General features: G+C 43.2%; 1 protein-coding gene across 1 annotated transcript in view; it reads left to right on the plus strand.

The window, feature by feature from the left end:
- RTEL1 (regulator of telomere elongation helicase 1) overlaps positions 1-14,095 on the plus strand; it is a 258,104-nt gene that overhangs the window by 164,643 nt on the left and 79,366 nt on the right. Inside the window, exon 28 of the mRNA XM_060230590.1 lies at positions 4,722-4,817. Coding sequence (XP_060086573.1) covers positions 4,722-4,817 — 96 coding nt within the window. The remainder of the gene's footprint in view (positions 1-4,721; positions 4,818-14,095) is intronic.

Consider the following 14,095-nt stretch of genomic DNA (forward strand, 5'->3'; position numbering starts at 1 on the left):
CCCATTAAAAAGGACCAGTCCAGTAGGTGATGCGTCTGAAACCCCCATTTGAGACCCTGGAGACCTGCTTGCCCTTGATGGACTGCTGGTTCGGGATAAAGCAGCTTCATGATGCCCGCTGCTAACCATCCCTCCCTTCTCCAAAACCACACCGGGCAATCATGTGTCATTGCTGGACAGCGCTCTTTGTTTTCTTCTCTGGGAAATCGTTGAGCTGTCGGGTTAGAACGGATAAAAGGAAGTCCTTCTTCGCCCAACGCGTGATGAACACGTGGAATTCACTGCCACAGGAGGAGGTGGTGGCGGCTACAAGCATAGCCAGCTTCGAGAGGGGATTGGATCAACGTATGGAGCAGTGTTCCATCAGTGGCTGTTAGCCGCAGCGTATTGATGGAACTCTCTGGGACAAGTGATGCTCTGTATTCTTGGTGCTTGTTGGGGAGCAACAGTGGGAAGGCTTCTAGTGTCCTGGCCCCACTGATAAACCTCCTGATGTTGCCAGGTTTTTTGCCAACTGTGTGACACAGAGTGTTGGACTGGATGGGCCATTGGCCTGACCCAACATGGCTTCTCTTATGTTCTTATGTCTGGGGCAGTGATCCTCTGCATTCTTGGTGTTTGGGGGCAATAGTGGGAGGGCTTCTAGTGTCCTTGCCCATTGCTGGACCTCCTGATGGCACCTGGTTTTTTTGGCCACTGTGTGACACAGGGTGTTGGACTGGATGGGCCACTGGCCTGATCCAACATGGCTTCTCTTATGTTCTTAAACAGAAGTTTTAGCTCAAGTGGTATTCAGACGGTGCAGAAATGAATGCTTGTGAGTTTTTTTGCACCGGTTTCTGAGCCTGACTTTGGCTGTATCAAGCAGCCCAGATTGCCCTGATTAGCTAATCTGATTTCATCAGAGCTCAAGAAGCTTAGCGGGGTTTGGCCACGGTTAGATCTTATGCATCAAAATGTTAGACCATAGCATCAAAATGTTAACTTTTAGGTTTTAAACAGTTTTATGGTTTTTATGTCTTTTATATGTTTTATACTCATGCGCACGCATGAGCATGTAAGCCCTGAGCTTGTCTTGGCGGGGAGGGCAGGATACAAATGGAAATAAATAAATAAATAATAAGATGGGAGGGAGGGCAGAAGGAAGGAAGGAGTGAAGGAAGGAAGAGAGAGAGGGAGGGTGGGCAGGAGGAAGGAAGAAAGGAGTGAGGGAAGGAAGAAAGAGAGAGAGGGAGGGAGGGCAGGAAGAAGAAAGTAAGGAGTGAGGGAAGGAGGGAAGGAAGGAAGAGAGGGAGAGAGGGGCAGAAGGAAGGAAGGAGTGAGGGAAGGAAGAAAGAGAGAGAGGGAGAGAGAGAGAGGCAGAAGGAAGGAAGGAGTGAGGGAAGGAAGGGAGAGGGAGGGAGGGCAGGAGGAAGAAAGGAAGGAGTGAGGGAAGGAAGGAAGGAAGAGAGAGAGAGGCAGAAGGAAGGAAGGAGTGAGGGAAGGAAGGGAGGGAGGGAGGGCAGGAGGAAGGAAGGAGTAAGGGAAGGAAGGATGGGAGACCACGAAATAAGTCTGAGGTTCCTGTGCAGAGGCAGGCAGTGCCAGACCACCTCTGCTCATCTCTGACCTTGGAAACCCCACGGTCCTGGGGTCACCAGGAGCTAGTTGCAGCTTGACAGTGGCAGTGGTGATGATGATGGTGATGATTGGCTGTTTTTGCATCATCTTCTAGAGCAGGGATCCCCAACCAGGTGCTTCCAACCGGGCCGCACAGCCTCGCCGCAACCCCCCCCCCCCACGATGCCTCCCCCCCCCTCCGTTTTCAACATTTTAAGGCCAGGGAAGGGGCTGTGAAGCACCTCCCAGGCTGACACTCCCTCCCGCCGATCAGCGGGGAAAACCACAGCAGCAGCAGCGAGTGACCCACTGAAAGGGCGGCACTGCCCTTGCCTCCTCCCCACTTGGGAGGAGGCAAGGGCAGCTCTGCTCTTTCAGCGGGTCACTGGCCGCTGCTTCTGTGGTTTTCCCCGCCAATCAGCTGATTTGGGGGGGGCGGTTTCAGAGGTGCTTCACGGCCTCTTCCCCGGCCTTAAAATGGTGAAAATGAGGGGCAGCGAGACTGCACAGAAGTGGGGGAGGAAAATAGAAGGGGAGGAGGAGGAGGAGGCACCACAGGGGGGGGGCAAATTGAATGCACCCACCTTGCCGGCCCTGGGACCACGGTGGGCAGGCCGGCTCTGGCGCCGGTTCTTGGGGCCAAAAGATTGGGGCCCGCTGTTCTAGAGGACCTCTGCCCAGTCAATTTCCATGCTGAGGGATTGAGTTTGGACATAACGCTCTGACGCTGACATTGCGGGTCATGCCCATGACTCAAGAATTCGTATGTGGGGTTCTGTTACAGCGCTTGATGGAAGCTGAAGAATGCTCTGGATGTGTGGTGGGCTAGGATATCCAGAGCTCTGCCTGACTCAGAAGAGATTGTAATAGACCCTATACTACGCTGTAAGCCTGGTGTGCTCACTCAGCAGACTGAATAAGAATGTAAGAGAAGCCCTGTTGGATCAAGCCAGTGGCCCATCCAGTTCAACACTCCGTGTTACATAAGAACATAAGAGAAGCCCTGTTAGATCAGGCCAGTGGCCCCTCCAGTCCAACACTCTGTGTCACATAAGAACATAAGAGAAGCCCGGTTGCATCAGGCCAATGGCCCCTCCAGTCCAACACTCTGTGTCACAGAAGAACATAAGAGAAGCCCTGTTGGATCAGGCCAGTGGCTCCTCCAGTCCAACACTCTGTGTCACAGAAGAACATAAGAGAAGCCCTGTTGGATCAGGCCAATGGCCCATCCAGTACAACACTCTGTGTCACATAAGAACATAAGAGAAGCCATGTTGGATCAGGCCAATGGCCCCTCCAGTCCAGCACTCTGTGTCACATAAGAACATAAGAGAAGCCATGTTGGATCAGGCCAATGGCCCCTCCAGTCCAACACTCCGTGTCACATAAGAACATAAGAGAAGCCCTGTTGGATCAGGCCAATGGCTCATCCAATCCAACACTCTGTGTCACATAAGAACAGAAGAGAAGCCCTGTTGGATCAGGCCAATGGCCCCTCCAATCCAACACTCCGTGTCACATAAGAACATAAGAGAAGCCCTCTTGGATCAGGCTAGTGGCCCATCCAGTACAACACTCTGTGTCACATAAGAGAAGCCCTGTTGGATCAGGCCAATGGCCCCTCCAATCCAACACTCCGTGTCACATAAGAACATAAGAGAAGCCCTGTTGGATCAGGCCAATGGCCCCTCCCATCCAACACTATTTGTCACATAAGAACATAAGAGAAGTCCTGTTGGATCAGGCCAGTGGCCCATCCATTCCATCGCCCCGTGTCACATAAAAACATAACAGAAGCCATGTTGGATCAGGCCAATGGACCCTCCAGTCCAATACTCTGTGTCACACAGTGGCCCCAAAAACCCAGGTGCCATCAGGAGATCCATCAGTGGGGACAGGTCACTAGAAGCCCTCCCACTGTTGCACCCTTGCACCAAGCACCAAGGATCCAGGGTATAAACAAATAAATAGGTTGGAGATGGAGGAAATGCTACAGATGACTTTTTTTTTTACAGCTTTTGTGCGCAGCTGTCAATCATTTCTTGCTATTTATCAGGGGTGGCCAAACTGTGGCTCAGGAGCCACATGTGTCTCTTTCATACATATTGTGTGGCTCTCGAAGCCCCCCCAGCTCCATTGGGTGGCTTAGAGAAGGCATTTATAGTTGAAGTTACTTTCTTTCCACCTCTTCCTCTCCCCCCCCCCCCGTTTGCTTTCTTTCCAGTTTCCTTTCCACCTTTCCTTCCTTCTTTGCAGCTCTCAAACATCTGACATTCGTCTTTCGGCTCTCAAACATCTGATGTTCATCTGTCGCGGCTCTCAGACATCTGACATTTATTCAATGTGGCTCTTCTGTTAAGCAAGTTTGGCCACCCCTGCTATTTATATTTCATGTTTGGGCTTGTATAAGCTTCCATGATTTGTTATACACAATGTCAGTTGTGTTGTTAATGTAAAAACTCTTTATTTTGACAAGTGAGTTAATTTTTCTAGACCGAAAACGTCTAGCCAGAGTTTCTGTGACCTCTCAGATACTTGCAGATGGAACACAGGTTAGTGAGACGGCGACAGACAAAACCAGCTTTCGAATGAAAGAGCCTTCTCAGAAAGCTTGTCTGGCTGCTTCGAACCGCAAAAGGTTTGACATACGGGGCGTGTTTGACCTGGCGCTCTTTACGTCGCTAAAATCTTTCTCAATAAATTTTATCTCCCCGCCTGCGTGATTTTTTTTTCCCATCCCACCTTTACCGTTTAATCATATTCAAAGCAGGTCAGCTAAAAGGAAACAAATAGGCCTTGATGCCATTGGAATTTGAAATGTTTAGCTCTTTTTTTTTGTTTGTTTGTTTTGTTATTTGGGGATTTCCAAGTATTCCAGGGGAAGAACAACAGCAAACCACTCTTTATTTCCTCTGTTCTGCATGAAAACATGTGTCTTCCAGAAGCACAGGCATGTTATTGCAGACAGTGACTCTAATAATAGAACGATTTGTTCTATGATGATGAGTTACATCAGGATGAGGGATGCTGAGCAGGAAGAAGGAAGGAATAGAACTTTGTTGGTCTTAAAGGTGCAACTTGACTAGTCCTCCTTTGTTGTGTTAACACTGCTATCTTTTCAGGCTAAACGGCTATCAACCCTCTCCCTTCAGTACGAGAAGAAACTCATGGACGGGCAGAAGGGAGGCAGAAAGAAAATAAAGGTAGTCAGCTATCCGGTAGGTGATGTCGAAGCCTGTTGCCTGCAGCTCTGTCCTTTGTTTAATAATAATAATAATACTTTTCATTTATATCCCGCCCTCCCCGCCGAGGCAGGCTCAGGGCGGCTCACAACGCGTAAACACAATGTAGAGTAAAACCATATACGATAGTTACAATTACAATTATAAAATCATCCTTAAAACGATAAGACAACTTGTATTAAAAATAACATTATGGTGCTATGTCTAAGGTCTTCTGTAGAATTCAGTGACTAAAACATAAAAACATATCCAGCGAGACTTTCTTGGCTCGGTATTAAGTGAAGGCTATTTTAAAGAGGTAGGTCTTGCAGGCCCTGCGGAATTGGTCTAGGCATCGCAGGGCCCGCACCTCCTCCGGAGTTGGTTCCACAGTAGAGGAGCTGCTATGGAGAAGGCCCGATCCCGGGTGGTCTTCAATCTGGCCTCCCTTGGCCCAGGGATATTCAGCTGGTTCTTTCCAGCTGACCTCAACGCCCTCTGGGGTTCATATGGGGAGAGACGGTCGCTCAAGTAGACAGGTCTGAAATATTTATCTCACACCGGGGGGATGGAATTCTAGCAGGAGCTCCTTTGCATCTTAGGCCACGCCCCCCCTGAGGTAGCCAATCCTCCTGGAGCTTACGAGGCTCTTTTTTTTTGTAAGTTCTTGGAGGATTGACTACATCAGGGGTGTGTGGCCTAAGATGCATAGGAGCTCCTGCTAGAATTCCACTCCGTCTCTTACCTTTTTACTAACTAGGACTGACAGTGATGAAAGCAAAACATTACAAGTCCAAATGCAATAAAAGCAAGCGGGAGTATTGAAAGCAGGGGTCATTTTGTAGAAAAAAGAGGTGCCGGAGCTCAATTAGCACAACTCATTTTCCTATGCCACACACCCCTTACTTCACCGGAAGATGTACTAAATTATATCCGAGCCAGTTTGGTGTCGTGGTTAAGCGCACAGACTCTTATCTGGGAGAACCGGGTTTGATTCCCCACTCCTCCACTTGCAGCTGCTGGAATGGCCTTGGGTCAGCCATAGCTCTGGCAGAGGTTGTCCTTGAAAGGGCAGCTGCTGTGAGAGCCCTCTCTAGCCCCACCCACCTCATAGGGTGTCTGTTGTGGGGGAGGAAGGGAAAGGAGATTGTAGGCCACTCTCTGTCATTGAAAGGGCAGCTGCTGGGAGAGCCCTCTCAGCCCCACCCACCTCACAGGGTGTCTGTTGTGGGGGAAGAAGATATAGGAAATTGTGAGCCACTCTGATTCAGAGAGGAGGGCGGGGTATAAATCTGCAATTCTTCTTCTTATCAGCTCAGCAGCTACTTTAAAATGCTTCTTGGATTATACTTGTCATCAGGGCTTTTTTTTGTAGCAGGAGCTCTTCTGCATATTAGGTCACATACCCCTGATGTAGACAATCCTTCCAGGAGCTTACAAGGCTGTTACACAAAGGAGTTCCTGCTTTTATAAAAGCTCTGCTTACAGGTCTCTTAGTACAGGGCCTACTGTAAGCTCTAGGAGGATTGGCTGCATCAGGGATGTGTGATCTAATATGCAAAGGCGCTTCTGCTAGAATTCCACTCGTGGGCCACACCTCTCTGATGTAGCCAATCCTCCTGGAGCTTACAGGGCTCTTAGTACAGGGCCTACTGTAAGCTCCAGGAGGATTGGCTACATCTGTGGTGTGTGGCCTAATATGCAAAGGAGTTCCTGCTACCAAAAAAGCCCTACTTGTAATAAAACCTCACTCCCATCGTACTTTTCAAATTACTTTCTCCTCTGTGGCCACACTGGCGTGATGAAGATTTCCATGTTTGCTTTACGTGTTTCGATTATGTTCCTTTGGGGGGGGGGGGGGGTGGAATATTAGAAAGTTTGTAAAATCAGCAAAATCAGTAAAAGTTCAGCAAAATTCTCCCCGGGGGAGGGGGGGTGGTTTGAACAATGGAGCCCAGAAGCAATATTTTTTGGGGGGGAGGGGGGGTTAACAAATAAAGAGCACCATTAAATTTAAAGGTTCTGGAGCTCCGCTCCTGTGAGCTTCTGCCCAAAATGAGGCCTGGTTGGAGGGATGGAAGGTGGCTTAGTGCAGTCCCTGGTCTCATTGGATCTGAGAAGCTAAGCAGGGTTGGTGCTTGTATAGGAGACCACCAAGGAAGGCTGCAGAGGCAGGCAATGGCAAACCACCACTGCTTGTCATTTGCCCTGAAATCCCCTTGCTGGGGTCGCCATAAGTCAGTTTCAACCTGACGGCAATGTACACGCGCAATAAAACCAGAAAGCGAATCAACCATTACATACCAGGGAAAATAAGAACATAAGAGAAGCCATGTTGGATCAAGTCAATGGCCCGTCCTGGCTTCCAGTTTGGATTTCATGGAGAATTGAACATAAGAACATAAGAGAAGCCATGTTGGATCAGGCCAATGGCCCATCCAGTCCAACACTCTGTGTCACACATTGGCCAAAATTTTATATATATATATATATATATATAGCCACTGATGGACCTCTGCTCCATTGACGAGCTTTCCAGTGGCTCGTTGACGAGCTTTCCATTGACGAGCTCTCCATTGACGAGCTTTCCATTGACGAGCTTTCAGTGGCGGAGCTCACCAGACCTTCTATTCTGGACAGAGAAGGTGTTTTAATACCTGCTGTCCACATCATCTAGGCAAGATGATGGCCAAGATATGCTTAAAGTTCTGAGGAGAGGTACTTTGGCTTACGAGAAATCCCGGGAGGGGGTTTCTTTTTGGCTTTGAAGAGTCTCCGGAGAAGAACCGCTTCCAACGTCTATAGAGGGTATCTGGGGTCGTTAAATCGACATAAATTCAACGTGTGCCAAGCTTCTTAAGGGCTAATTAATCGTGGATGAGGAATAGACCAGTGTGTTTGATGTTGGGACTTCAAAGGTCAAGAGATTTTTATCTGTTGCTCCGGGACTAAATTGGGAAATATTTGGAAGGCAAACGAAGGTCTGGACACATAAACAACTTGTAATAAAGGAGGAGGAGGAGAGGGAAATCTTGGACTGAGTTAAACAGATATAAGGCTTAAAAAAGTCAAAAGCTGATATTGTTTGGAATTTTTGTGGTCACTCCCATCGAGAGTGGAAGAACTGCAGATCAACAAGTCATTACAGGAAATGACGTCTGGGAACATCGTGAGACTTCACAACCATAGATAACAAGACTTTGTGGCAAGTGTTGGTGGAAGAGGGCATCATGGGAAGGGAAAACTACAGGTTTTTTTAAGCCCTTCTAGGACTAAACCATAGAGAACCATCGAGCACCATTTTGGGAAATTATAACTATTTAAAAATTAATATCTGGACCCAGGGGCATAGGAGGATGGCGATTTTGGGCTTTTCTGAAAGGGCATGCCCTAATCTATAAGACTAGACCATTTAAAAAGAACTTGGTGACTTCAATTGTAAAGCCTATATTTATAATGGGAAGGCAGTAATGTCAGCCCAAAAACCATTACAGACAAGATCCAAGATGCTAGAAGAGGGCAAAAAGGCTGATAAAAAAGAACAGATGGATGCCATGGAAGCTAGATTGTCTAAACTGATTAAAGATTCTATAGATTGTAAGAAGGAATTAAAAAAAGATATAGAAGTTCTCAGTAAAGAGTTTAAATCAGTATCCAAAAAAATCCAAGAGGTGGAAGAGAAAGTGAAAGACCATGACGAAAGAATTAATACAGTGGATTCCACTATTAAAAAATTGCAGGACAAAGCAGTACTGCAGGACTGCAAATCAATGGAAAATCAGGTACGTTTGAGAGGTGTGCCTGAAAAGGATGGTGATTTAAGGAAATACATAATAAGGATTATTGCTGAATATGTTGGCGATGATCCTGAGGAGACTAATTACTTTTATGACTATATTTACAGGGTCAATTCAGAATATGCAAGGAAAAATAAACTACCAAGAGATGTGGTAGTGAGATGTGTAACAAGAGACTTGATGGGAAGGATTCTAAGTAAATAGTATGAAGGCAAGCTGATTGTGGAAAGCAATGATGTTAGAATTATGAAAGAATTACCAAGGAAAGTCTTAAGTGACAGAAGATTATGTAAAAAACTGACTGAGCAATTGAGAGAGAGTCAAATGAGATAGATGGATTCTCCCAGAAGGATTGGTTTTTGAATACAAGGGGAAGAGGATTACCATTACAAGCACTCAGGAGACGGAGAAGTTTTTGGTGGAGAATAAAGAATTTGGAGGTTCAGATTAAAATAGAAAACCATGATGGATTACAGATTATTATCTTGGAATGTAAATGGACAATTCACCACAAAAAAGAAAGGCAACTTTTCATTGGATTGGGAAGCAAAAATGTAACATAATTTGTCTACAAGAAGTACATATTAAGCGATTGGATTACAAATATTTGTGGAATAAGCAATTTGGTATGGAATTTTTTTCATTGGCTAAGGAGAAAAAAAGAGGCGTGGTTTTTTATGTAAAACAGGAATTGGAACCAAAATTGATTTTTTAAGGACGATGATAGTAGATATATTGCAGTGCAAGTGATGATGAACCACAAGAAGACTTTGCTATTGGGACTGTATGCTCCTAATGGAGGAAAAGATTGTTTTTTTAAGGACATTATGCAGCAACTTGATCAAGAGACATATGAGCAAATCATGTTAATGGGAGACTTTAATGGTACAGTTAAAAATATTTTGGACAGATCTGGGAAAAAGAATAATGAAGGTAAACTACCAAAGTCTTTTTTTGAATTAGCCAAGCAAGAAAATCTTGTAGTCATTTGGAGGGAGAAAAATCCTAAAGTTAGAGACTATACCTTCTTCTCAGCTCGACATAACTCTTTCTCAAGGATTGATATGTTATGGGGTACAAAAAATTTGGGGCTTACAACAAAAAAATAGAGATTCTTCCAAAAATAAGAGCAGATCATAATCCAATAATGTGGTCTGCGAAACCTACCAAAAAGACTTAAAGATGGCGAGTAAATGAAGATTAATGTAGAAAGATGGGGTAGTAGAATCTCTGCAAAAAGAGACTACAGCCTTTTCTCAAGTAAATGAAAATGAGGACGTTCAGTATCAAACGGTGTGGGATGCTTATAAAGCGGAGATGAGAGGTATTTTAATCACATTGAATAATAAAGACAGAAAAGCTAAAGAGAAACAAATGACAGACATACAGAAGGAGATTTAGAAGAAGGAGAGAGAGCTTATAAAGAGACCGGGGAAAAAGAAGATTTTAAAAGAAATCCGAATTCTACAGGACCAACTAAGACACTTGTTAAATAAAGAAGTAGAATGGAACTTAAAAAGGCTTCAACAAAAATCTTTTGAGAGTGCAAATAAAGCTGGAAAATACTTGGCCTGGCAAATGAAAAGAAAAAGGGAAAATAAAATTGTTAATAAAATTAGTTTGGGCAACAAAGAAATTGTTGACCAGGAAGGAATCAAAAGAGAGTTTTATAAGTATTATGCAAATTTGTATAAAAGTCATGTGGGAGAAAAAGAAAAAATAGATACATATTTACAGGAAATTAATGTTAAACTCCTAACAGACAATATGAAAAAGATCTTAAACGACCCAATTGGTAATGAAGAAATTGAAGCGGCAATTAACTCAATGAAGCCAGGGAAGGCTCCGGGTCCTGACGGTTTTACAGCAAGATATTATAAAGTTCTTAAAGAAACTCTACTTCCAAAACTTTAGAAATTGATGAACATTATAAGAATAGATGGGAAGATACCTAATACTTGGAAGGAAGCAGTAATCTCGATACCAAAAGAAGACAGAGATGTGACTAATGTAAAAAACTATAGAACAATTTCATTGCTAAATAATGACTACAAAATATATGCTAGAATTTTAGCGGAATGCCTAAAGCAGCATTTGAATAGTTTTGTTAAAGAGGAATAAGCAGGGTTTCTCCCCAGAAGGCAATTAAGAGAAAATATCAGAACTGTAATAGATATAATAGAATATTATAAAAAACATCCTGAAAAAGAAGTAGCTTTGCTTTTCGCTGATGCAGAGAAAGCTTTTGACAATGTTCATTGGGACTTTATGTTTGCAGTAATGGAGAAATTGGGATTGGGTGAAGACTTTGTTAGAATGGTAAAGGCAATATATACTGACCAACAAGCAATACTTTGTATAAATGCAGATTTGACAGACAAAATAGCAATTTGTAAAGGAACAAGATAAGGGTGCCCTCTATCCCCTTCGATATTTATAATGACGCTGGAAATACTGCTTATGCAAGTTCAAGAAGATAAGGAGATAGAGGGTTTGAAATTAAAAGGCTTTTCTTACAAATACAAAGCGTTTGCAGATGATGTAATGTTTATAAATGAAAACCCAACTCAAGTTACACCGTTGCTGCTCCAAAAAATAAAAGAATATGGTGATCTGGCAGGCTTTTATGTAAATAAAGAGAAAACAAAAATTTTGTTTAAAAATATATCAAAATCTAAGCAAATGGAATTACAACATTTAACAAACTGTGAAGCGACCTCTAAAGTAAAGTATTTAAGAGTAGAAATTACAGCAAAGAATATTGACTTATTTAAAAACAACTATGAAAAGCATTGGCGGAAAATTGAGGTGGACTTACAAAAATGGAATAAGTTGAATTTGTCTATCCTGGGTAGAATATCGGCAATAAAAATGAATGTATTACCAAGAATAATGTTCTTGTTTCAAACTATACCAATAGTGAAAGAAGATAAACAATTTTATAAATGGCAGAGGAAACTTTTGGAATTTATATGGGCTGGCAAGAAACCAAGAATTAAGATGAAGATCCTGACAGACGCTAAAGAAAGGGGAGGCTTCCAAGTACTGGATTTAAGACTATATCATGATGCAGTTTGTTTGGTATGGATTAAGGATTGGATAGTGTTATTAAACAGAAAATTATTAACATTAGAAGGCCATGGAAAGGTTTTTGGTTGGCATGCATATTTGTGCTATGGGAAAAGTAAAATGGATGGTTTTTTCTCACATCATTATGTAAGAAGTAGTTTGCTTAAAACTTGGTTGAAATACCAAAAATATGGAGATTAGAGGAAACCATTGTGTATTGTGCCAACGGAAGTAATAAAGTTATATTCGGATATTGAGGAAGAGAAATGGTTACCATATAAACAATTGTTAAAAATACAAGGAGCCAAAGCAGAATTAAAATCAATGGAAGAATTGGATTATAAATTTAATTGGTTTCAATGGTTACAAATTAAAACTCTGCTGAAGCAGGATATTAGGAATGAAGGAATAAGACAAGAACAGAAAATATCAACATGTAATAACATAAAAGAAAATTGTTACAAAATGTTGTATGGATGGTATATGACACCAAAAAAAACGGTCAAAAACAAATAATCAGATGTCTGATCGATGTTGGAAATGTCAAAAACATGAAGGGTCCTTCTACCATATGTGGTGGACTTATGAAAGGGCTGTACAATATTGGCAAATGATCCAGCAAGAAATGTCAAAGATCTTGGGATACAAAGTGAAGAAGGCACCAGAAATCTTTTTGTTGGGATTACAAATAGAAAATTTTCCAAAGCAAGACAGAACATTACTTTGGTACATGCTTTCAGCTGCATGGACATTGTATGCGCAGTTGTGGAAGCAAAATAAAATTCCAGAAAAATGGGACTGGGTTATGAAAACTATGCACTGGAGTGAAATGGACAAATTAGCAAGAACACTAAAGGAACTTGATATGGAAAAATTTAATAATGAATGGCAAAAGTTTCCGAACTATGTGGAAGAACATTGGAGAGTGAAAGGACACTTGATGATATTTGATAATGGATAACTTGTTTATCAGCTATTTTTGAACATATGAAGCTGCCTTATACTGAATCATACCTTTGGTCTATCAAAGTCAGTATTGTCTTCTCAGACTAGCAGCGGCTCTCCAGGGTGTCAAGTTGAGGTTTTTCACATCTATTTGCCTGGACCCTTTTTTTGGAGATGCCGGGGATTGAACCTGGGACCTTCTGCTTCCCAAGCAGATGCTCTTCCAGTGAGCCACCGTCCCTCCCGACGAGACAAGATTTACTGAGATTTAATTTACTGAGACAAGAACGATAGTTAAAATGAGGGTATGAGAAAATATTTTGTTCTTTCTTAAAAGATTATAATAAGATAGATAATATGACTTAATTTAGTAATATATTGGATCATTAATCGAATGAGGTAATAACCATAAAGAAGTATAAGTTCCTTTTTTCTTTTTCAACAGTTTTTTTTAAAATGTTAAATTACCTTTATTGCTTTTATATTGCAAGTAACACTGGGGAAGTCTTGAAAGGGAGGAGGGGAGGTGGAAACGTGATGCAACGTATTGACTTTTCGCACATTTGAATTGTGGCGTTGGAGGAGAGTTTTATGGAGATGGTGGACCACCAGAAAGGACAGATATGTGGGTTCTAGATCAAATGAAGCCTCAGCTCCCCTTAGAAGCTAAAATGACTGAACTGAGGCTCTCGTACTTTGATCGCATCATGAGAAAATAAGAGTCACGAGAAAAGACAATAATGCCAGGGGAAATGGAGGGCAGCCGAAAAAGAGGAAGACTCATCGTGAGATTAATTAACTCTATAAAGGCAGCCATGGCCCTCAGTTTGGAAGACCCGAGTAAAGCCGTTAACAGGAAGTTTTGGAGATTATTAATTTATAGGATTAATATATAAGCCAGAAGCAATTTGGGGGCACTTAACAAAGACGCAAAATGACCTTCCTGTCATTTTCTGTCTGGGTCGACTGCCCTGCTCGGGCCGTAATGAGGAGCTATTCCCAGGACGCTACCCAGCCCTGAGCCTTCGAAGAATGAAAGGATTTTAAGATTTGGTTACAAAACAGGAAAGTCTTCAAGGGCAGGGGTGAGCCAATTCTCTCTGCCCCCTCCTGCCCAAATTGCTGAAGGGAAGGCTCACCCTTCCAGTTGCCGGAGGGGATAGAAGTAAGCACAAAGACCCCAGATCCAAAAGACATGCCTTCCTCCCTTTCTGCAATTTCTGTGGAGGCAGAAAGGGTCCCTAGCCAGCCTCTTTATTGTGAAGTATAGTTGACTTGTGGGTATTGCACTATGTAATGATATTTGCTGGCAGGGCTCCTTCCTTCCTTCCTTCCTTCCTTCCTTCCTTCCTTCCTTCCTTCCTTCCTTCCTTCCTTCCTTCCTTCCTTCCTTCCTTCCTTCCTTCCTTCCTTCCTTCCTTCCTTCCTTCCTTCCTTCCTCCCTCCCTCCCTCCCTCCCTCCCT

Source organism: Heteronotia binoei, chromosome 2 (assembly GCF_032191835.1).
Source record: "Heteronotia binoei isolate CCM8104 ecotype False Entrance Well chromosome 2, APGP_CSIRO_Hbin_v1, whole genome shotgun sequence".
NCBI lineage: Eukaryota > Metazoa > Chordata > Lepidosauria > Squamata > Gekkonidae > Heteronotia > Heteronotia binoei.